Source organism: Pinus tabuliformis, chromosome 7 (assembly GCF_031772625.1).
Source record: "Pinus tabuliformis cultivar Carrire ecotype Pingquan chromosome 7, CPIR1, whole genome shotgun sequence".
NCBI classification, from domain to species: Eukaryota; Viridiplantae; Streptophyta; class Pinopsida; order Pinales; family Pinaceae; genus Pinus; species Pinus tabuliformis.
The window spans coordinates 346,189,308-346,212,384 of record NC_142293.1 but is presented as its reverse complement, the minus strand read 5'-3'; the positions used below and the strand labels follow the sequence as shown (position 1 = coordinate 346,212,384).

Sequence of the window (23,077 nt, the reverse complement as noted above, 5' to 3'; positions counted from 1 at the left end):
AAAATTGTGGAGGGTTTTGAGACGTTTGTATATAAAATTGTGGAGAGTTTTGAGACATTTGTATAAGAAATAATTGAGCTATTATTTAAGTTGACATATTATTTTATTTTTTCTAAAAAATAATTTGTTATTATGTATCTGATTTATTAATTATTTAATTTATTATTTATCAATTTATCGTTAATATTTGACACATAAAAAATATATACAGCATAAATCTATATTAAAGCATTAATCTATATTAAATATGGATCAAATATGAATCAGAGATATCCAATTTTTCACGTGCATCACATGAACTCTAAATAAAATAAACCTATCGACTCAACCACAAGAATTTGTGTCTTTGCACAATAAATACTCACTAACTTTTATCTGAAATTATTTATATATATATAATATTAAAACTTTATATTTAACCATGTGTGTTGAGGGGGAGAGAAAATATTTAATTCACAATTTGGTGTTACAAATTATTTATATATGAAATATTAAAGTTTTATATTTATCGACATGTGTTGAGCGTGTTGAGAAAATGTTTTAAAATGGTCAGTATTTTAAATGAGAAAATAAAAAATATATAAATATATACCCCATATGAGTAAATACCCACTAAATTTAACCCACGGAAATCAGTAATTTTATGTTTTTTTATTTCATTTAAAACCGAAAACAGCACAAGATTTTAGGTGGTCCTACAGAGACTTCACTGATGTGACCTGCCTGAGCATTGAAGGAACGAAACTCTGTCCACTGCCTGAACATTTATAATTATCTCACGAAATTGATCGCATTTCAGTTACATTTCTACTTTGCCAGCGCTGGATCATTTAGTTTTCCCTCAGGAAATGGAGATCAATTTTGGCGACTTGGCTACTCTATTTCCTCTGCTAATCCTATGCGTGTTTCTCCGCAGATATTTATCCATATTTAGTTGGAACACAAATGTTCCGCTGAATTGGCCTCTAGTAGGCATGACGCCTTCGTTGCTGTGGAATCTCAGCAATTTCTACGAATGGGCTGCAGCAATGCGTGGAAGTCTGAGCTTCACGTCTGGAGTTCTCAAGACCAAATTTGATGTTATTACATCTAGTCCTCCGAATTTGGCGTATATTCTTGAGAACAAATGCCCTAATTTTGCCAGGGCTACCCCTGACTATGTCTATGATATATTTGGAGATGGCTTATTTGCCGATGAAAATCAAAGGCGAGCCATTGATATGGTACTGAACAGCAGCGATTTCCGGGATTACAGAATTAATTTCACTCAAAAGCTGGTTCAAGAAAGGCTTGTTCCAGTTCTGGAAGAGGCCTACAAGAAGGATTCGGTTATAGATCTTCAGGCCGTATTTCATAGCTTTGCGTTTGATAGTTCAACTCGCATGGTATTTGGAAAGCAGAGCGGAGTTCCTGCAGCTTCCTTTGACAAAGCATTTGATGAAGTGACTGAAGCATGGGCTTATAACCTAATCATCCCTCCTGCTGTTTGTAAACTGATGAAATGCCTGAACATGATGAATTCTACAGAGACAAAAGAGCTTAAGAATATAGTCCATGAATCTGTATACCAGATGGTGAAGTCTAGAAAGAGTGAACTCGCTAATAACAGCACTGCAGAAAACGAAGCGGGTACTGATATTTTTTCCAGATTAGCCAAGCTCAAGGGAGAGGAAGGGCGTTTTAGTTCTGATAAGTCCTTGCAGAACTTATTTCTCAAGCTAATCTTTGCTTCTAGGCTTTATCTTGGAGCACTTTGCTGGTTCTTCTGGTTTTTGAGCAAGCATCCAGAGGTGGAAGATAAGATATTAATGGAACTCTCTGAGGTCATGGACTCAGATCAATGCAGTCACAGCCATTCGATCTATCGTGATGAGTGGAATTTTGATATGGATGAGCTGAAGGACATGAAGTATTTAGAAGCTGCTTTGTGGGAAACCGTGAGGCTTTATCCCCCACTTCCGATCAGTTGCGTCCGAGCTGTGGAAGATGAGGTTTTGCAGGATGGCACCTCTGTGAAAAAAGGGTCCGTCGTATTGTGCTTGATTTATGGTGCGAACCGAATGGATAGCATGTGGGGGGAGGATGCGAGGGAGTTCAAGCCAGAGAGATGGATTGGGCCTGAGAAAGAAGGAAGTAAGAAATTGGGGTATCCTGTGTTGGGAAGAGGAGATATAATAGATATGGATTTCATAATCACCATGAAGTGCGTTGCTGCTCATGTTCTTGTACGCTATCATGTGAATGTAGATCCGGAGCTTTCTGTGGAGCCGAAGCTAGCACTGACTCTACTTGTTAAAGATGGGTTTCCCGTCACACTGCAGTCGAGGGAGGACGCCCTCCACGCCTATTGATTTCAAATGGTAGGGTTTTAATGATTCTGGGGTACTCAGCTCTTTGCTGGAAATAAGTGGCATGCCAGTAGGCAATAATTTCAAATGGTAGGGTTTTAATGATTATGGGGTACTCAGCTCTTTGCTGGAAATAACTGGCATGCCAATAGGGAATAAATGAGCAGGGCTGTATATGCTATTTATCTTTTTCTTCCATGAAAAAAAAACTCTTTATTTTGGTATTATAAAAAAAAAAAGTACATTCTCATAGCTGTTTTTACATTCTTTAATCTTTCATTTCTTTTTTCTTTTTTTTTTTTCATTTTTGTTCTTTTGTTTTACAATCATATATATTTGAGGGAGTTACATAAAAGTCCACAAATAGTAGTTTTGCAACCATGGAGCACATTCAAGAATACCCCTCTTTGAGAGGAGGTTTGCCACTTGATTCTACTCTCTATAGATGTGGGTGTATGTTATGTTCTGAAATTTGTTAGTCAGTCTCCTAATACGCCCCATCCAATTGGAGAGGATATGAGGGTTGAAAGAGGAGTGATCCGTGACCCAGTCTATGATGTTTTTGGCATCTCCATGAATGTAAATTTGTTCCTATCTTAACCATTTTGCAAGCTGAAGACTGCCCCATAATGCTATGATCTCGGCTCTACTGTTGACCCTTCCACCAGAAGTGATAAAGTCTCCTAGGTTCTTTATTGGCTTGCCCCATCGAAAAGACCAATTGGATATTTTCCCTTTAGTTCCTTTATTGTTATCTTTCTCTTCTTTATCTGTCTCTTTATGGGACCGATATATTAAAAATAATTAACAACCATCATAATAACCTCTCGCATCACCAGTAGTTTTTGGTAAAAAATATGAGAGTTCCTGTTTTAGTTCCTTTATTGTTATCTTTATCTGTCTCTTTATCGGACCGATATATTAAAAATAATTAACAACCATCATAATAACCTCTCGCATCACCAATAGTTTTTGGTAAAAAATATGAGAGTTTCTGTTGCGCCAAAAATACCAAATGATGTAGAAGGGTAATGTATGATACTTATTACCTTTCCGGAGCCAGAAACGTAGGCATGAATGCAAAGTTTGTTGTGGACCTGGAGGACCCAGATGCAGGCAGTCCAATACACCTGCCCATACCTTCTTAGCAAAGGGGCAACGCAGCAAGAGGTGGTCAATCTCTTCGTTGTGATTCTAGCAGAGGGGCGAAATGCCCGGGCCATGGAATCCCTTGCACCTCATTAAAGAACCCTGTTATGTAATGCCAGCCAGCAAAAGCAAATGAGTTTGGATGGGATCACCCATCTCCATGCGGCTTGGAACCAATTTTTATTATCAAAATCTCGCTCTGCCAATGGAAGCTTGTTGTATATGTCTTTGACACTTGGCTTGCCTTTCTTCATGTTACCCTCCCACAACAGTCTATCTTCCCCTTCATGGATGGAGATGCCAGCGTCAAAAAGATGTGTGAGGTAGACCTCCCATTCAATAGCATTCTGACCGATTAAGCCAAGCTCGTTTGCCTTTACCCAGGATTGTAGCAGAGGTGTATTGTCATTCTGCCTACTTATCTGAGCAAAATGGTGAATGCCCATGTTGTGCAAGGTGGTTATGAGGTCAATCGGTAGTGTACGCTTACCCTGAAAGCCTTTCAAAGCGTCCAGACCGATCTCCTCTTACCAGTTTTCATTGTGTGAATATATTCCTGCGTAATATATGCTCTTTATCTATAATATTAAAAATGTATATAACTTATTTCTCATATTTCCAGTGCTCTCTTTGAATATGTTCTTTATCGAAATTCCTCTGGTGCTCCAATTCTCCTCCTGAATATGTTCTTCATCGAAATTCTTCTGGTGCTCCAGCTTCTGCAATATATAGTTATATTTCTATTAAATAAATATGTGATATTTAAAGAAGTTTGACTTTAATTAGTTTTGAAATTTGTAAATAAATTTTATAAAGTTAATTAAAGTTTTGAAAAAAAAATGAATTTTTTAAACTAGAATTTATATTTTTTTGATGAGTTCTTATAGATGAAATGATTAATTTAATAGTATAGATTAAACTAGTAATTTAATAGGATTATAAATAAAATTTGTCAAAAATAAAATTTATTTTAAAAATAAAAATTATATGCCACCAAGTGTCATAAGAGTACACACATCAAATCTCAATATTTATGAAAATTTGACACCAAATATTAGTACACACATCAAATTTCAATACACGAATCTGAATCATTACTGGGCTAATGTGAATGTCCACAAACTATTGAATTGTATATTGCCCTCATTTCATGGGAAAAATCATATCCCCACTCACTAACCATGGCAAAAAACTCGTAAAGTGTGGTGTGCCCCACTAAATAAATGATCTTGCTTGCCTTGTCTTGTGATGCTTCTAAAATAGGAATGGGCGGCAATATGTCTACTAGTGATTGCCCCTAAAGTTGCAAAGATACATTGAAAGAATTGAACATGCCAATGATGTTACTGCAAAAATGTTGCAACAAAGGAAAGATAACAACCTAAAGGGTGGCGGATGGAGGGGAGGGAAATGTGTTCAGGCTTACAATAGTCTCACACTTGTGTCGATATCTATCTGACACATGTTGCTCTAACCAACTAGCTAAATCATTTTTTTCCAATTATACCACTATGTCAAAATATTATACACATATTATATCCAATCTATAACATGCAAGGTAATGATGAGAAATATTACCATAGGTCCTTGTGGGCACTAGCACACAAAAAATGTAATTGCACAGAGGAAATGACTAAAGTCAGTGTGTGTTGATAATCAGATTAAATAAAGAGCATTTTTCACTGGAGTGACCTTTAGATTCTGGGATATTCTGCAATCAACATAAAGAAGGGGGTTTGTTTTAGCATTTTAGCTATCTGTTTTTAAAAATTTAAATTAATTTGGAGCCATTAATCCCAATTTTAAATTTAAATATTTTCTAAAAGATTTATTGGGATTGCAAATTTATGTAGTGTAGTTTACACAATCCAAGTGTCCAAGTAAACTTTCAAGGCATTGTATCCATTTATCCATTCAAAAATATAGTTTTAAAAATGAAAAGTTACACATGCTATATGCATATATAAAACCAATATAGATCCATTTTGAAGAGGATTAAATCTCTTGAGGTGCATACATTTTTTCAAGTTTTGCACTCTAAAAGAGGTCCCATAGGCTATCTTTAGCTTTGTGGACATCAAAATTTTCTTTCTTTCTCATCTTTTTAAAAGTAATTACAGTTGCCTTTGCACAACTCGTGCAGGTCCGACAATAACGAGTGACCGTGTAAGTTAACGATAGTTAAGAAGTCTTTATGTCAAGGATGGTCATTCCTAAACAAAAAAAAATACCCAATAACATCTAAGGTTGAACATGATTTAAGGTGGGACTTTATCATTAATTAAAGCAATTTTGTGTGGGAGTTAAGCCAGAATTTCATTACAAACTTGACCAAAAATTTAGATATTTTATGTTATATAAAAAATTGGTTAGGTTATATTAAAAATTGGTTGAAAAAAAAAACAAAATTAAGCCCATTTATTTTTTCAATTAAACATTTTTAGGCCGATAGGCCTTCCTTTGGAACAGACTTTCGTCGTTCCTTTGGCTCTCGTGCTGACACGTGGCATCGGATTCTGAATGGATCCTTCGTTCCTCGTACTGACACGTGGCATCGGATTCTGGCGGGACAGTTCTGCGAGGGAGTAGTTCTGCGAGGGAATGGCGGGTCGTGTTAACTTCCTGCAGTTATCTTCCGCCTTATGCACGATCCATTCTTTTCTGAGTTCAACAGAATTCTGCAGCGCAGAAATTTCGAGTCGTTATTCATGGTCGCTACCACAGAACAGAGTTCTATTTTGCCCAAAGAAGCCGAGGGTACTTTGCAAACCCTCGCTCTGCATTGGGCGGACGTTATCGACGAAAAGAAGATGGAAATCAGGCCTCTCACGGGCGGCATGACGAATGAGATTTTCAAGTGCAGTTGGCAGACCAGAGAGGAGGAAAATCCTAGGAAGGTCAAGGTTCGGATCTATGGAGATGCTCGTGCGAATGCGTTTTTTGATCGAGAATACGAGATTAAGGCATTTGAGTGCATTTCCAGGCTCGGGCAGGGCCCCCGTCTCCTGGCTTCCTTCCCTAATGGCCGCATTGAGGAATTTCTGAATGCCAGGGTAAGTTCTTTAGACTTTTCAACTAATTCTTCACTGAAGATGTTTCTTTAAATCAAAATCACTGAATTCTGATAGTTTTTTTAATTTGTACGAGAGACTTAGACACTGTCGCCCCTGATTTGAAAAATCCTGAAATATCTGCTAAAATAGCAGCAAAGTTGTGGGAATTTCATCACCTGACATGACATATTCGCCCTCGGCAACCAAAGCTCTGGATGCGCCTCAGGGTTGTTCTTGGATCTTTATCAAATTGCTTGTGATGTACTTTTTTCTTTTTCTTTACTGAATCTTTTGTTATTAAAACCAGAAACTGGTTAAAGACAGCGTTGGCGCTATGTCCTGACGTTGAGGTTGCTGGATTCCGACTGGATTGCATAGAAGATGAGGTCAATTTTCTGGAGAAGATGTTATCAGGCGAGAGTGAAAGCATTGGATTTTGTCACAATGACTTACAGTATGCAAACATGATATTAACGATGAAGATAAGTGCTTGACATTAATTGTGAGAATACTCCACCTGAAAATATTTATAGACATCACTTTTTTCATGATTTGAAGGAATTCTTCACTGCTCTCATCAACTAACCAGTTGCAGACTTTTGCAAGTTTTCTGTTCTGAACAATTAAATCTGAAAGAATGCTTTTCAGGGTTTTATTGTTCGCAAAATCTTTTTAGATTATTGCCTGTGATTATTGTCTGAAACTTACACTCTTCATGTTTTGGCACGATGAAAGTGACAAGAAGCTTTTCTAGATTGCAGCATGCAAAAGCACATCTGAATGAAAGGGTTCTGCTAGAAGGAAAAAACAAAATTTCATTGAGAGTTTAAGAAAAACTTGATTCCCTTGAGTGTAGTTGGCAACCTTTATTGGATGTTGAGAGTTTTCCCACAGAAACTGGGATCACAGGGAAATTGGGAAAGAGACCACAGCTTCTTCAGCAATCTCCCATCCACCAACCCTCTGATAAATCCAGTGCTCTCATATATGTGTGTGTGTTGTGCCCAAAACTTGTCTAACCTCCCTGGAATGTTACCATGATCATCTCTAAACAGCCCCTGCCCCGCAAGGCCTATATTGCCTTTGGATCTCCTATCAAAACAGAATTTACTCAATGCGGAGCGACTCCAAGTCTGGATGCAGCCTGCCATTTATGCAAAAACTACTTTCCTGAATTGTAGAAGATTTTATAAGTAATTTTGAGATGATAATATATTAAGTTTGACTGAAGAAATGAAATAATTGACCTCGTTGACAATGTATAGTGTTTTACAAAGTGGGGGGAAAATACCAAAATCCTTCTCTGTATGGCCTGCAGCACATATGTGCTGTATGGACCTGTATGGCTGCTTTAAGGCTTGATAATATGATATATGGTTCTGCTGTATGGCCTTCTCACTGACTTCTGGTTCCTCTCCTGCTCGCTAGATCTGTTCCACTGTAAGTTACCTCTTCTATCTTGTTTTATTTATGATTTACTAAAAAACCCCTAAACTGTCAAAACCCTGATCTCATCTGAGATGTATGACCCAGTTTAAATCTAACTCATTAATGTATTAATTACACTTCATTAGACTCCTTAGGCTATGTCAACTGTAAAACATAATATATTTCACTTTTTTTTAGTGAATTATAAAATAGAATTATTTACCCATTTTCGAAGTGGTCACTTTCGGCATGTCTCAAACCACTCACTGCACATTCACACTGAAATCTGTGCAATAAGTTCCTGTCTGAGCATGCTTCTCAACAAATCATATATGACATATTCACTTGATTGTTTTTCTTGTTTCTTCGACCGCATTTCCCCCTATAAGGCATTGGATCTGATTGAACCAGTTTTATGTTGAAAGTTTATCCTAATCAATTGATAATATGCCATCTTTAGGGCATGAAATATTGTTGTTCTGTGTATACCTTGGAGATCTGAACCGAACAGAAAGGAGATTCCAGATGCGAGGCACTTTTTCCTGATTATCTGAAGTTCAGCCTCCATAATTTTGGCGAATCTCCTCTTTGATGACAAATATCAACACGCAAGAGAGAGGAAGTGTGATTACAAGACAGTGCACTCTGTTTAAGCCTTTCATTTGACCCTGTTGAAAGCAAGATCCTCAAGGGCAGTTTTCAGTGATAACATCTCCCGGTGGTACCCTAATAAATGCAGTTGCCAATTGTTCCCAAACTTGAATGAACATAAGATATGCCCTCTACATATATTTATTTTATGCTCAATTTCTTTGTTTCTGGGTAAACACAACCTTTTACATGTTGATTTACTGCGCTGCTACACAGGAGCTGTGGAAGTGTAAAAATTAAATAATACTTAAATATATGTCTAAATATTTTTTTGATTTATTTGTATCTTCTAAGAGCTTCATCGATAAGATATATTAAGAAGATTGTGATTGGGTCCATTTTTATGGAATTTGTAATGTTAGTTAACATAAATGAAGTTGATTTTATATTACTTAATTTCTAAATGCTTAATTGAACAGTTATGGTAAGTTTATATTACTTGATTCATAAGTGTTTATTTTTTCCCCAAAACTTTTGTTTTATTTCAAAAAAATTCAAACCTTCATTTACGGTGACATGTTTATGTTTTATGACTCCTAACTTTCAGAGCGCTGAAAATCAGGATGTTCCGTTGTAGACTAAAACCAAAAAATGTTTATACATCTGTCTCATCTATTAGAAGTTTCAACCTTTATCTACCAAGAGATGTACATTGACATGTTGGTTTGCAGAAGGGCCATGGCCTTCTTCTCAGAATTCTGTTATTCGAGTGTTTTCTTAGTGTTCTCTTCTGTGTTTTTCACTGGCAGGGACAGAGCTGTTCCCAGGTTCAGAAATTGTTCGCCCAGGTTCTCAGTTTCTCAGAATTCTTCTGTTTACCTTGCAGGTGAGTGCTCTCGAGCGCAAATGTCGTGCCTGTGTTTCTTTCTATTCTTCCTGTCCATGGTTTTTGGACCAATTTGGTGATTACATAAGGTTTATTGTCTCGGATGCTTCTTTACCTATTCTCAAATAAACCCAGAAGAAACTATAGAATGTATTGATTTAATCTGATTCCTCAAAGCATCAGATGGAAAGTTCTTTTATTTTTGCAATTTGGTTATTTCTATTTTTCTCTCCACCTATGTTGTTGCTTTCATGGTTCTATTCCGAAACATTACGTAGACTTTAAAAAGGACTGTTTAATCAATAAGTGTGAATATGTTAACTGGAAAAATTATGCGGTCGTTAAAACTGTACTTCGTGGGGTGGATAAAGTGTTAAAATCTGTCAAATTCACCTAAGAGTTACCTGTGAGTGTCGGCTGCTTTAATTACCATTTATATACGCCACTACTTTCACTGTGATTACGAACCCTGCCCCTACGGTTCACTTCGCACATAGAAGGTCGGACCTTCACTTCTCCCATGGTCCTCAAACTGCACATGGGCTTATCATGTGGATAACTCGCAAAGGCATCATCTGAATATTGATTCGGGTGCTTTTTTTTATTACCTTCTTTGTTTCGCTTTCATCTGAAATCCATGTGGGCATTCGAGACTAACCTTCTAATTGCTTTGAAATTAATCTGGGAATTTGGGTATGGGCAGCCTTGAAATCTAGTGTTTAAGAAAACAACACTCACAGGCCTTTTGATATCTAGGTGATCGAGATTGTCACAGAGATTCTCACCACTTGTTGGGATTGGAATTGTAGTCCCACTAGAACATATGATGATGTCAAGGGAAGAGAACAAGGATGTACAGGCCCCGGACTCGTCTGCCATTGAAATTCCATGCCCTCTTGCAGAACCAGGAGATGGTGGTGGTGATAATAATAACGATGGAGCTGTGGTTGTTTCTGCTTCTCAAGAAGAAGGCAAAATGATCAATAGTAACATCAACAAGGATGGGTGGGAAGCAGCTCGTGCATGGTTGATGACATTGCCCAGGCGGAGGAATGTCATGCACAATGAGATCGAAGATTGGCTTCAGAACAACAAGCACAATCTCTCTAGAGAAATCATCACAATGCCGCGTCAACAGCTTTACCGATACTTTGTCAACCAGCACAAGCTCATTCGCAGAGCTGACCAGCCACAGTCGCCCCAACAACAGGTACTCACTTTCATCTTTTTTGTTTTTTTGATAAGTATGCTTTTTCCTAAGTCACTAGGAGATATGAACCCCACTTCATAATACACGACAATACCCACTTTAACAAGAAGAGTGATTTGAACTTTGTACCTTTACCGACTGATCATGCATTGATACCTTTAATCTCAATCTAATTTTGAATTTTCATTTATATGGGTGTAGTACAGTTCTGAATTTCCATTTATTTGGGTGCGGTGTAATTCTGAATTTTCATTTACTTGGCTTTCACAGGATAGATTTATGCCTTTTCTTTTCCAAAAATTCCAAATAATATCTCTGGTGAAACCCAAAAGATATTTTCCCACATCTGTGAAAGGCAGCTCGTGTGCCAAATACAGAGGGGTTTGAGCTAGCTGAATTAGCAGCAGCTTTAGAACCAAGTCCACCTCAGCTCCTCGAACTGTAGCAGAGCTAACAAAACCACCTTATAGAATGTTTGAGCTAGCTGAGTTACCAACAACTTTGGCCGCAACTGGTTAAGCTAAATGGTAGATTATGTTTAAATCTATTTCAATTTCCAGGTTTCTATATTGGCAAGTTCCTACAGTTTTTTTAAATCTGATTTATTAATTTTTTTTTGGTCTTGTGCAACTTAAATCTATTTCAATTTCCAAGTTTCTATATTGGCAAGTTTTTGCAGTTTTTTTAAATCTGATTTATTAATTTTTTTTTTTGGCAATTTTGAAATTGTGTTCTCATAATTGAGTGATTTAGTCAGATGGGTTAATTTGAGTGGTTGAGTGCTTTAAGCTTCTTAGATTAGATTCCGCATTCATGTCATATCTTCTTCGACTATAACTTTGTATTGTGGTGAAATTGATGAATTGCAGGTACTCCTATCACAGGAAAAAGAAACCTCTTGTTCTATTATGGAGACAACCTTGACACCGAATGCCATTTCTCTATTGCTGAATGGTTGCACCGAGATTCAACCACTACTTCAGATAATCGATGTAGGTTCCGTTACCTCATTGAAAACAACATCCTCGCACTTTCACATTACTCTATCTGATGGAGCACATCAACATAAGACTTTGTTACCATCCGCATATGGCCCACAAGTTGTCTCTGGAGACATCCAAATTGGATCAATAATTCTGCTCAAAAAAGCAGCTTGCACGGTGCTCCAAAACTCCTCGTAAGACCCACCATTTGAAACCACCCTCTTTTACTTTAGCCTCCTAGCCGTTTTTTGCAACAAAAAAAGGAAAATGCAATCTTTATTAATTCATTTCTTACTTGTTTACATAAGGTCCATCCGAATCGTCGAGCTTGAAGTTGTGAAGCGCTCAGCAGTGTTGATGAAGGACACATCAACGCTGCAACATGCACAGGCGGGTTCAGCCCAATCTAGCTCTTCGTCAGCTGAAGATCCCTTGCCCTCTTTAGTTACTCCACCACCTACGGCAACAACGACAACAATTCCATTCACAGCACTCAACCCTTATCGAAAGTATTGGTCTATCCAAGGCAGAGCATCTGCAAAGACGTCATTGAAGGCATACAACAATGTGCGAGGCTCAGGAAAAGTTTTCGGATTTGACCTTATCAACCGTGATAAGGAAGAGATCCACCTTTCTGCATTTGCTGAACTGGCCGAATCTCTTTACAATCTAATTCAGGTTGGGCAATTATACATTGTATCAAATGGCACAGTGAGAGAAGCAAATCCAAACTACAACCACCTCAAGAACAAATGGGAGATTTACTTATCTGCTGCTTCCATTATCAATCCATGTCCTACAGATGATCCAACGTTTCCCTACCAAAGCTTTCACTTCAAGAATATTGCTGAAGTAAGAAATGCAACTCCAAATACAAATGTAGATGTCATTGGTGTTGTTACTTCCACATCACCTGCATCAACAATTCGACGAAAAGATGGAAGTGAGACATTAAGGAGAACACTCATACTGAAGGACATGTCCGGTTTTAGCATTGATGTAACATTATGGGGAGACCACTGTGACTATATCGGACAACATCTTTCTGATTTCTACTCTTTTGACAACCCACCAATTCTTGCAATCAAAGGAGGGCGCGTGTCTGAATTTAATGGCACCACGATAGGGACAATACCAACAAGCACTCTCACATTAAATCCACAGGTTCCAGAAACTTAACAACTACATGCATGGTTCCGTGAAACCGGCTGTAGCTCTTCTTCTCCATCTTTGAGTAGAAACTATGGTGCTTCTTCGAAACGTGCCCTGCCACGAAAGACACTTCATGAAATTGCTTGGATGCAGCCCTCTGATAAAGCGGTCTGGGTTTCAGTTCGAGCAACAATTACTGCTCTTCATATGGATGACTTCTACTTTCTAGCATGTCCACTAGATTTCAATGGCAAACAATGCATGAAGAAGGTTGTGGAGCATTCCAATAATCTTTGGCATTGTACAAAATGTAACGGTGACTTCCCAGAATGCGACTACCGTTACAAACTCAAAATTGAACTACATGACCACACCGGGAATCTACAGAACGTCACAGTTTTCAATGATGCAGGGAACGAGCTCATGGGCATCACGACTAAAGACTTGTTCCTACTTTCTATCGAACCAACTGATCTACAAGAAATTTGTGGCCGCATTTCAGGACATCGCTTCCAGCTAACACTTTCCATTAAAACCGATTACTTCAACGGTGTTCAACGCTTGCAACCAATACTGGTCAATTCAGAGGAAATTCAATATGCCTCTGCATGCAAGCAAGCGCTCACTGACATTGAAGCACTGTCCGCTCCAAAACGACCTATTGTTCGCCGCCTGTGAACTTTTTCTTAGGGCTTCATCTACCATGCCTGTCTGTACATATAGAACCATTTCCACACAACTAATTGTCTCAACTTTGTAAATTACACACCCATGTTATTATGATGAAAGCTATATTTTTCATTGCAAATACTCTCTTCTAGTCATTCCAACATATGTATGTTTGCCATTTACTTTTTACGTAATATAAATATCAACATTTGTACAAAGTCACTATGTGTCTCGTTCGTTCTCTACATGCTACACACTGATCCCTTGCTTGCTAAGCTATTCATTTTATCGCTCAAACATGTGAAACAAAAGTTTTTTTAAGTAAAGGGAACAAAATATTTTGATTCTTGTTTCTCCCCTCTCAATGATAGATACTTAAATAACATATGATTTCATAGCATTCCTAATTGCATGTTTTCACTTCTACCTACTCTACCTATCTTCACCGATGTCGAACTAAGAAACATTTAAAACTATGTTCAAAATATAATGTTCCAAATTCACAATGGATGTGCACCCAATAAAATGAGATACCAAACATGCACTACTTGTTTACGAAAACTAACAACTATTACTTGTACTTGTTTAGATATGCCACCAAACAATCAACTTGCGGACAAAAACAAGCGGCGGCGTATTCTATATGCACAACAAAAGGATCGAATAAATGCACGACGCCGACTACTTTATGAACAGCACAGAAACCCTACTACTTCCTCTACATCCCTTCCCACCTCAACTGCTCTCCCACCTATACAAACCAACCCAGCACACATTCATCATATCGATTATAACCCTCCCCTTAACGAAGAGCATCGTCGCTTTCGAGAAAGGATTGATGGACTTTCTACCTTGCATGTTTGCACAACATGCAAGGAAGCATACCCAGGCATGAAAACAAAGCTCTTCCACAATAGACTCTCTTGTTTTCGCTGTGCATCATCTAAATCTACCAATCGTTTTTCTGAACTGAACAACATGGACCCTGGAGAACAACCCTATGTCCTTCACCAATTAACGCAAGTTGAAGAAATGCTCATTGCACGTGTCAACCCCATTCTACAAGTCACTCATTCCCGTGGTGGTCAATATAAATATAGTGGCCATACAATTAGCTTCCCTCAAGATATTACCAGTATTGCCAAATACTTACCCCGGATGCTCTCTGACTTAGACATCCTCATTGTGAAAAGGCAAAATCCATCTGAAAAGGCTTACGAATTCTACGTTTGCAAATCACGTGTCCTTGCAGCCCTTGAATACAAAATAAAATATGACCCTTACTACCATGATGTTCAATTGGATTCATCTACAATTTCTACACTTCCAGATCTCCCTACAGACATTTCTTCTCTTCTCCACAGTGTAACCACCTCCTCTTTTGAACCCCATCAAACCAGTACTGATTCCACTTATAATCCTGATGATGTCATGCTACCTCCATTAGAAATCCAACCCTCTTCTTTCGTTCCAGTCCTCCCAAATTCATGTACCGAGCGTGAACACATTTCTAACTATTTGCACTCGACCCATTCAAATTCAACAAGCTCTATCGATTGGCCTCCAATATCTCCAACCGCTATAAATGAATACAACACCATCGGCCTCCTTGCCATGGCATTCCCCACACTCTTCCCTACAGGCATTGCAATGATCATGCAACCAAGACTTACAAAAGTTGAAATGCATGAATATGCTTTGCACTTGCTTCACTACCATGATAACCGCTTTGGCCAACACCCAAGATTCCGCTACTATCTTTATAACATTCTAATGCGCCACCGTAGCCAAGCAACAGCCAGTGTCTTCGTGAAGAAGTACATTGAGAACAACTTGCCAACAACGGTATCAGAACTACGACAGTGTCTTCATGAGTCTCCGGATTCAAGATTGCCAGAGCAAATAATGAGGTTTGGGTCAGCTCTACGAGGAACACGGTCTTTCTGGAACAAACGCCGAACTGAGCTGACTGACATGATCACACAAATAGGAAGCCCAACATTCTTCTTCACTCTCAGTGCAGCTGATACTAAATGGCATGACTTGCACGCGATCATGCCCACAAGTGTTCATTCCACTCCAGTCAACCCCTTCCAATGGAAAATCCAAAACATAATTAAAAACCCACATCTAACAGCCCAATATATGCATTGCAGATTTACAATATTCCTTGAAGAAATCCTTCAAAAAGGCCTCCATGCAACCGACTACTGGTGCAGGTATTATTTAATATCCATATCCCTCTACGTTAATTTTATACATTGCATATACATGTATTAACTGAATGTACCCTCCATGTTATATTCAGATACGAATGGCAACATAGAGGATCCGCACACATTCATGGCTTCCTTTGGCTACAAAATGCACCAGACATGGACACACTTGATTGGGACAATGCATTGGAAGTTGCTAATGCACAGAAATATTTCGACCACTACGTAACTGCTTGGAATCCACGTCCGGCAGAACACCGAACTATTCCGCTTCACCAGTCAACAATTCATAACCCGTGTTTCCTTGACACAGCAGCAATATTCGCATCCAATCAATTTGAAGACTACACAGAGCTTGTCAACTGCGTCCAACGCCATACAAAGTGTCATGAATCTTCCTGTCTTCGTAAGAAAGACAATGTGCTTAGCTGCCGATATGGAGTACCGTGGGAATTGAAGTCCACTTCTTCACTTTTCATTGATGATAAGGGTCATAAAACCTACGTCCCTGCTCGCAATGATGAGAGATTGAATATTCACAACGCCGATCTACTCTCTATTTGGAGAGCAAATGTTGATTGCCAACCAGTCCTTTCTCGCCATGCTGTATTGAAATATATTTCAAAATATGCAACAAAAGCAGAGACACGATCTGAGAGCTACCGTCAAATGCTATCGCGACTATCACAAAGTGCCCTTCCAGAAGCACCTACTAGTGGTGTCATCCGGAAACTCCTTACAGAAACCATTGCAGATCGAGACATTGGGGCACAGGAAATATGCCATATGTTACAAAAGCTACCTCTCTCTCTTTCCAGCCGTACATTCCGTTCTTTGAATGTCAACAGAACTGTTTTCAAACGTGTTTCGCAAGATACCGAAAATCCTGGTTCGGCACCAAACTTTATCGTTGCGTATATGAACAGGCCTGCCTCACTAGAAGCACTGCCCCTCCTTGAAGCTGCTCGCTCGTGGTCATATTCTTCCCAACGAAGAAGCAACCACTGGAAACACCTATTTCCCCCAATGATTGTACATGTCTTGCCCCATTACAATGTCATTCCTTCATCTACTAATCCTTCTTATGCCACATTCTGTTGGAGTGAATTACTCTTGTATTTCCCCTTCCGAACACTTCCTGATGATATCGGTTCAACTGATGCAGAAATTATTGCACATTGGGAACAAAAAAAGAGTGCATATACACCATGGCATGTCCATCGTGAACCTGAAAACCCACAAAGCCCACCTACTGAAGATCAACCTACCCCACACACCCCCCCTGATTCCATTCAGATGGATGAATGGCAAATCCTCTCTCAACTACACCCAGGTTACAATATTGCAATTGATGACCTCGACATGATTGGCTACCGCGACTTCGATGTCAACCACAATTGGTCACAAAATACTGTCCCTCCCCCATTGCAAGAAACCGCCATCAATTTCATTGAATTCAACCGCTCACCCATTCAAAACCAGCATCAATCATTTTCCAACCTTCTCCATGAGCATACATTATCCCCTACCCAAAGCATAGCTTTCACCGCTGTTTTTTCACACTTCAAAGCCCCTTCGCCAAAATCCCCACTGAAGATCATCGTACAAGGAACAGCTGGCACAGGAAAATCCCATTTGATTAAATGCCTTCACCAAGCATTTGTGGAAAACTCGCCAGCCAACAAAAACCCTTTATTGTTACTTGCACCAACCGGCGTTGCAGCTTTCAACATAAATGCCCTCACAATTCATGCTGCCCTTCATATCCCTATCCAGACAATGCATCCTCTCGAAGGCCAGCCGCTCCTACACCTGCAAGAGCAGCTCCGCCATGTAGAATACATCCTCATTGACGAAATGAGCTTCATTGGTCCAAAAATGCTTTCTCGCATTGACGATCGTCTAAGAGAGGCATTCCCTCTTCATCGGAATACACCATTTGGTAATCGCTCAATTATCCTTGTCGGAGATTTAGGCCAACTCCCACCTGTAAAAGACATTCCTTTATATGCTGGGACATCGCGTGGCACTGCACTTTGGCGCAGCTTCGACATATTCATAACACTTTCGACCGTTTTCCGTCAACAAGGAGCTAGCTTGTCCCAGGTTGCTTTTCGACAAATACTTGCAAATCTTAGGAATGGAATATCTACACTTGAAGATTGGCAACATCTAATGTCAAGAACAAGTTCCTCTCTTACACCAGAGGAGAAATGCACATTCAGCGAGTCCATGCACCTATTCGCAACAAACAACGCAGTTGTCTTGCATAATAAGAAAAAGCTCAAACAATTGAACATCCCAGTAGCACTTTGCTCTGCGGAACAACAAACACAGAAAAATCCTACTACAACAGAAGATGAGCACCTCCCTGCCAAGGTGCTCTTATGCAATGAACAAAAATTTATGCTCACCAGCAACTTATGGGTACATGCAGGCCTTGTCAATGGCGCGCTTGGGAAGGTCGTCTCAATATTTTATTCAACTGACTCAAAGCCCCCAGCATTACCATCCTTTGTGGTTGTTGACTTTCAACAATACAGAGGAACACCGTGGGACATTTCACACCCAACATATGTACCCATTCCTCCCATCACAAGGGGTGCACGCCGTCAGATACCACTTCAAATGGCATGGGCTTTAACAATACACAAGTCACAAGGAATGACATTAGACAAAGCAACAGTGGACATCGGGACCAAAGAACGCCAAGGGCTAACATTCACTGCAATTTCAAGAGTGCGGTCACTATCGGACATACACATCAATCCAGCATTCCCATTCTCCCGCATTGCACACATGCACAAGAATCCATATCTTAAGCGTAGACAGCAAGAGGAATCATTCCTTGCATCAAAATCTATGCAGTATAATACACTTTAGCCAATCATACAGCCTGCCTTCCAGATTTACCCACATGGTAAACACCAGTCACTACATACAAAAGTTACACATAGATTCCTTGCTATCACATTTAATTTCATACACTTTTATATTCATTTGGAATCGTTTAATTTATTTCGCATTTTCAAACAAAATCGTCAAACATATTCATTGCCATTTACAGTGTTCCCTTTTCTGATGCCAACAGGTATGAATACATGCTATTTACGACAATTGTACGAGTGTTGCGAAGAAATCCAGCAACAAGAGCTTACATTACAGGATATGCAGACAAGGATCCTGCCACAACCATCCATGCCACTATACCGTTTGCGCCCAGCAATCTCGCTGTTAAAGAATATAAGGAAACTACTTAAAATTACAATTCACATCCATGAAAGGGATGCACACAGGCAGATGCGACATCAACTGCAGGAACAGCTCGCACAACATGGCAGCACAATAAACACTAACTGGTGTTGCCGATGCCATGGCCCATCATGCATATATGATTAGCGGCTCATTCTCAATGACATCTCTACATAATGCTGTTATTGTACATATGCTTACAAGCCAACAAAACTTTCATTGTATATATCTTCACTTATATATGCCATGTTTAGTTATATCTTAATAGAACTCTTCTCTGTTGTATGAACAAAGAGTATTCAAGTACGTGGTCCACTGCGCTTCGTTTTGGGTTTTATGATTCAAACAACAACTTTTTGTATAAAGAAACATGTTCTGACTTTAGATAGGTCGCTTCGGTTTTATGATTCAACCAACAACTTTTTGTATAAATAAAACACGTTTCTGACTTTAGAAAGGTCGCTGTTTACATCAACCTATTAGGGAACTTTTCATTTAGCGCTGAACCTCTCAGTATCTGGATTTCAGCAGTAACTTTCTTACTTGTTAAATTTCCCAGTATCGAATACATATATGCATTTTGGTATTCTATGGCTAAACACTTGGTTTGAAACAGTCCACTCAATGAATCCTTTTAATTCCTGTTACAGGGTCCTTTTTTTATAGTCTTGCGGAATGAAATGTAATAGTAAACAAATTCATTGATAACAGTGAGAGTATTGGTTAGTCTTGAAATCGACACTTGCTTTTCTGTAAAGTTAACATGGATCACAGTAAAAGGATGTGCTGAAAAGAGTGTACTGGACACCATAGCTTGTTTAACAATTCATTGAGATCTTGTTCTGCTGATGCACCAAGAGAAATGGCGTGCTTCACACCCTGAGTGGTGGGAGATATTTAGCACTTTATTAATGGTGGGTGTGCTTGTAAGTTGTAACGCTAAAAGTTCAAAAAACAACCAGCTTCCTATTTCTCTAAATTATAATAGATGTAGAACCAAATTGAAAAAAGTGCTGACATAATTAAACTTTAGTAAATAAACTAGCATAGATACATCAGCCTTAGTTCTTGTAAGTGTGTAAGAGTTGAAAAAATGTGGAGGTTTATGTCCTGAGATTTAATCCTTTGTGATGCTTAGTAGATCGGGGTTTCTGTTGCCTGAGACTCTTAATACTGCCCACGTACCAGTACCAGAAACTTGTGGAACTTTTGAAGCTTCTTGGAAATGTCCAAGTTTCCATGAGGGGCCTGGGACTTATAGGAAGCCTGAAAGACTTTAATCTAAGAAAAATGAGGAAAATTCAACCTTTAATTCATTTCTAAGCCTACCTACAACTTAGCTTATCATTCTCACTTGCTTGCAAGATAATGTGTTTTACACACAAACACATGCATGCCCCACGCACCCATTTTGAGGGGGTTGTGTTTCCAGCCTTTCTCGTGTCTGAAACCAGCACATGTTTCATGCAACTTAGGTCTGGGGTTATGATGGATATTTCCTAGCTGCATTAACATCTTAACTAAGAATGACAAAATATAATGCATATGGATATTTCCTAGCTGTCATTAACATGTCAACCAAGAATGACAAAATATAATGCTTTTTAAAAGCACGCTGAATATATGCTTTGAAAGTCAGTATGTAGTGCTCATTGCAGGTTAGTCAGAAAATAAACTGACTTCTCCAACTCCTGTTAACTTATTGCATCATGTACATATGATGGTGGCCATATTCAAGAGCCTCAAGCTTATGTTATGGATATGGATCCACCAAATTCTTGAAAAACTGGGATCCAGAAATGGCAATTACAAAAAATTATAAGAATATTTTTATAATAAACAAAAAAGAGGACTATTGCGAATAACCATAACCAAAAAAAGAATTCTCAAGCATATTACAATTAGCCATCCATGTTCTATAACTAGTAATTTGATAAGTTATAACCATCATTGATTATTGATAGTTTTGAAGACAATTTTAGCATTTGTGAGCCACATTCACATGTTGATATATCATCGGTGAATAAAGTATTTTTCTTTATAATGAACTATTTCTTTTATTCTGGGCTCTTCAAGGTTTGTTCAGTTGACATTCTTTACTGTAGATTACAGCTGCACTAACTCATGTGTTGTACACCTTTGTTTCACCTAAGAAGTGAGCGGATCACCAAGGTTGCATCATCCAAACGAATGCAGTATGATGAAGCCCCTACTTCAATTAGTGTTCTCAGGAGTGGTTTATTTATGTGCGTACTCAGTACTTATATTTATTATTTTTTTTTCCTACTTTTAATGTAGGTAAGTGAAATATGAAAATACAAGTGCAAGGGATGTCTTGGGTTAATGCGTGTTTTTAATACAAATCACACTGTAAATTGCTTATACCGATGGCTGAACAGATTTTAATTCAAAAGTGAGCAGCAGATTAAGTGCACATAAGGTCTATCTTACTCTGATACTGCACACAATTTTCCACAGTTTATCAATTATCCTAATCTATAACATTTAGCAATTTGGTTCAAGATCAGATAGTTTTGTTGCGTCCACAAACTCTTTAACAAGATAAGATAGTTTTGATATTGCATTTTAAATTATTCATTTGTCCTGTAACATCTTTTTCATATGAAAACAGAGTAACATCATTTAACCAGAGGTACTATCTGTAAGAGATAGGGTGACCATCATTAAAATAGCGTCGTTGATACACCTTTTTTCACATCATTTAAAGTAGAGCTAATATTTGTAACAAATAGTAGGAGAGCAGAGTTACACTATGAGCATTTAAGCATGTATCGCCCTTCATTCACGTTTATTCATCACATTATGAAAGCTGAGTAACATGATTAAACCAGAGTTACTATTGGTATGGTCTCTTTAACATGATAAGGTTTTCCAGCTTATGTTTGCAGAAGTTAAAATGATGACACAAAGATTTTCAAAGTTGTTGCTGGTTGAAGACATGTCAGGTGGTGGTAAAGGAGTATGTACAGCCCTGGCAATATCTAATGCTTTTACACACCTCTCAGGTATAACATTTTTAATTCTGTTCTGGAATCACACAGGATTTTATGCAAGTCTTAAGCAAAATTTTTTACTTAATCTTAAGACATAAATTTTCACTTAATTTCAAGATACTAACTCCTAACATGCGGATCTCTTGTGGCAGCTACTATTTTTGGAACCTCTGGTGCAGGAGAAGAAATCAATGTGGCGAACAGATGGAGTGGCTATTATCCGTTCGTGATTACATTCTTGAACTCATCCCAGCTTTCCAGAACTTTGAGCTTCATAACTCTACTATTTACATGTTTTTTACTTGCACATAAATGGTGTCATGGTATTCAAACTTCAGGTTATGGTAAGCAATTCTCTACAGATAATGTACTCGTTTCTTACGAACAAGTAGATATTGGTCTTCTTTCACGGTTAGTAAAGGGTTATTGCTGCATTTCTTTTCCTTTAAAGGTGGTTGTGTCCCTTAAGTCACTATACAAGGACATTCTGATGCCCACATGTAGTTAATACAGAACATATTTCGAAAACTACGCTTTAGCTTTGTAGTGCTTCAATCATCATTTCATGTTGGTTTTCATCTTCTGTTTCTCTTCTGTGGGAAATTTTGTACAGGCGTCTCAAATTTTGTACTCAGAATTATCACAAGAAAGCCCCTGCTTGGTTTGTAAGGAAAGAGAGCTTCAACACCAGTTCTGTCTCCAACCGCCAAGATGATCAGTACACTACTACCATGTTTAGTGAAGAATTTCTGCTATTCTCATCTTCAACAACAAGAGTTTCTGTGGTGAATAAGCAGAATCCATGTCCTGCCTTGTGAGGCAGCTCTCCACTGTGATAGCTTTTTTTGTAATGTCTCTGATAAAAACTTTAGACTTCTATTTCATTCTGTAATATGATGGCATTCACTCTACAAGATTAGGGGATCCACTCTACAGAGTCCATGTCATACCTTCTGAATCAGCTTTTAGTCGTCTACTTCGAATATTCTTATCAAATTTACGTCCTGAAAGAATGTTTGTTTGTTATGAACTTACCTTACATCCACTAATATTTACTATAGAGAAACTCAACAACTCTAATTTCAGAATATCTTTGTAAACAAACTCTATATATACCCATAACACA

General features: G+C 38.4%; 3 protein-coding genes across 6 annotated transcripts; all 3 read left to right on the top strand.

The window, feature by feature from the left end:
- The first annotated feature begins 769 nt into the window (after positions 1-769).
- LOC149247360 (cytochrome P450 86B1-like) lies at positions 770-21,966 on the top strand. 4 transcript variants are annotated; one of them, XR_016266625.1, is made up of 3 exons: positions 770-2,360; positions 9,379-9,455; positions 21,834-21,966. XR_016266625.1 is itself a non-coding variant. In XM_089458186.1 (2 exons), the coding sequence occupies exon 1, from the start codon at positions 849-851 to the stop codon at positions 2,349-2,351; it is 1,503 nt and encodes a 500-aa protein (XP_089314312.1). In that variant the 5' UTR covers positions 770-848; the 3' UTR covers positions 2,352-2,360; positions 18,777-18,907. The 4 variants fall into 4 exon arrangements, 2 of the variants coding, with proteins under 2 accessions (XP_089314312.1, XP_089314311.1); XR_016266624.1 differs by lacking the exon at positions 21,834-21,966 and adding an exon at positions 18,777-18,909; XM_089458186.1 differs by lacking the exons at positions 9,379-9,455; positions 21,834-21,966 and adding an exon at positions 18,777-18,907.
- On the top strand, positions 5,969-7,059 carry LOC149247362 (putative choline kinase 2). Its single transcript, XM_089455874.1, has 2 exons — positions 5,969-6,550; positions 6,858-7,059. Exons 1-2 carry the CDS (start codon positions 6,140-6,142, stop codon positions 6,891-6,893), a joined length of 447 nt encoding a protein of 148 aa, XP_089312000.1. The 5' UTR covers positions 5,969-6,139; the 3' UTR covers positions 6,894-7,059.
- Positions 9,308-13,478, top strand: LOC149247361 (replication protein A 70 kDa DNA-binding subunit A-like). Its single transcript, XM_089444012.1, has 6 exons — positions 9,308-9,455; positions 10,265-10,665; positions 11,535-11,842; positions 11,957-12,812; positions 12,954-13,070; positions 13,188-13,478. The coding sequence occupies exons 1-6, from the start codon at positions 9,308-9,310 to the stop codon at positions 13,476-13,478; spliced, it is 2,121 nt and encodes a 706-aa protein (XP_089300138.1).
- Positions 21,967-23,077: the final 1,111 nt, after the last annotated feature.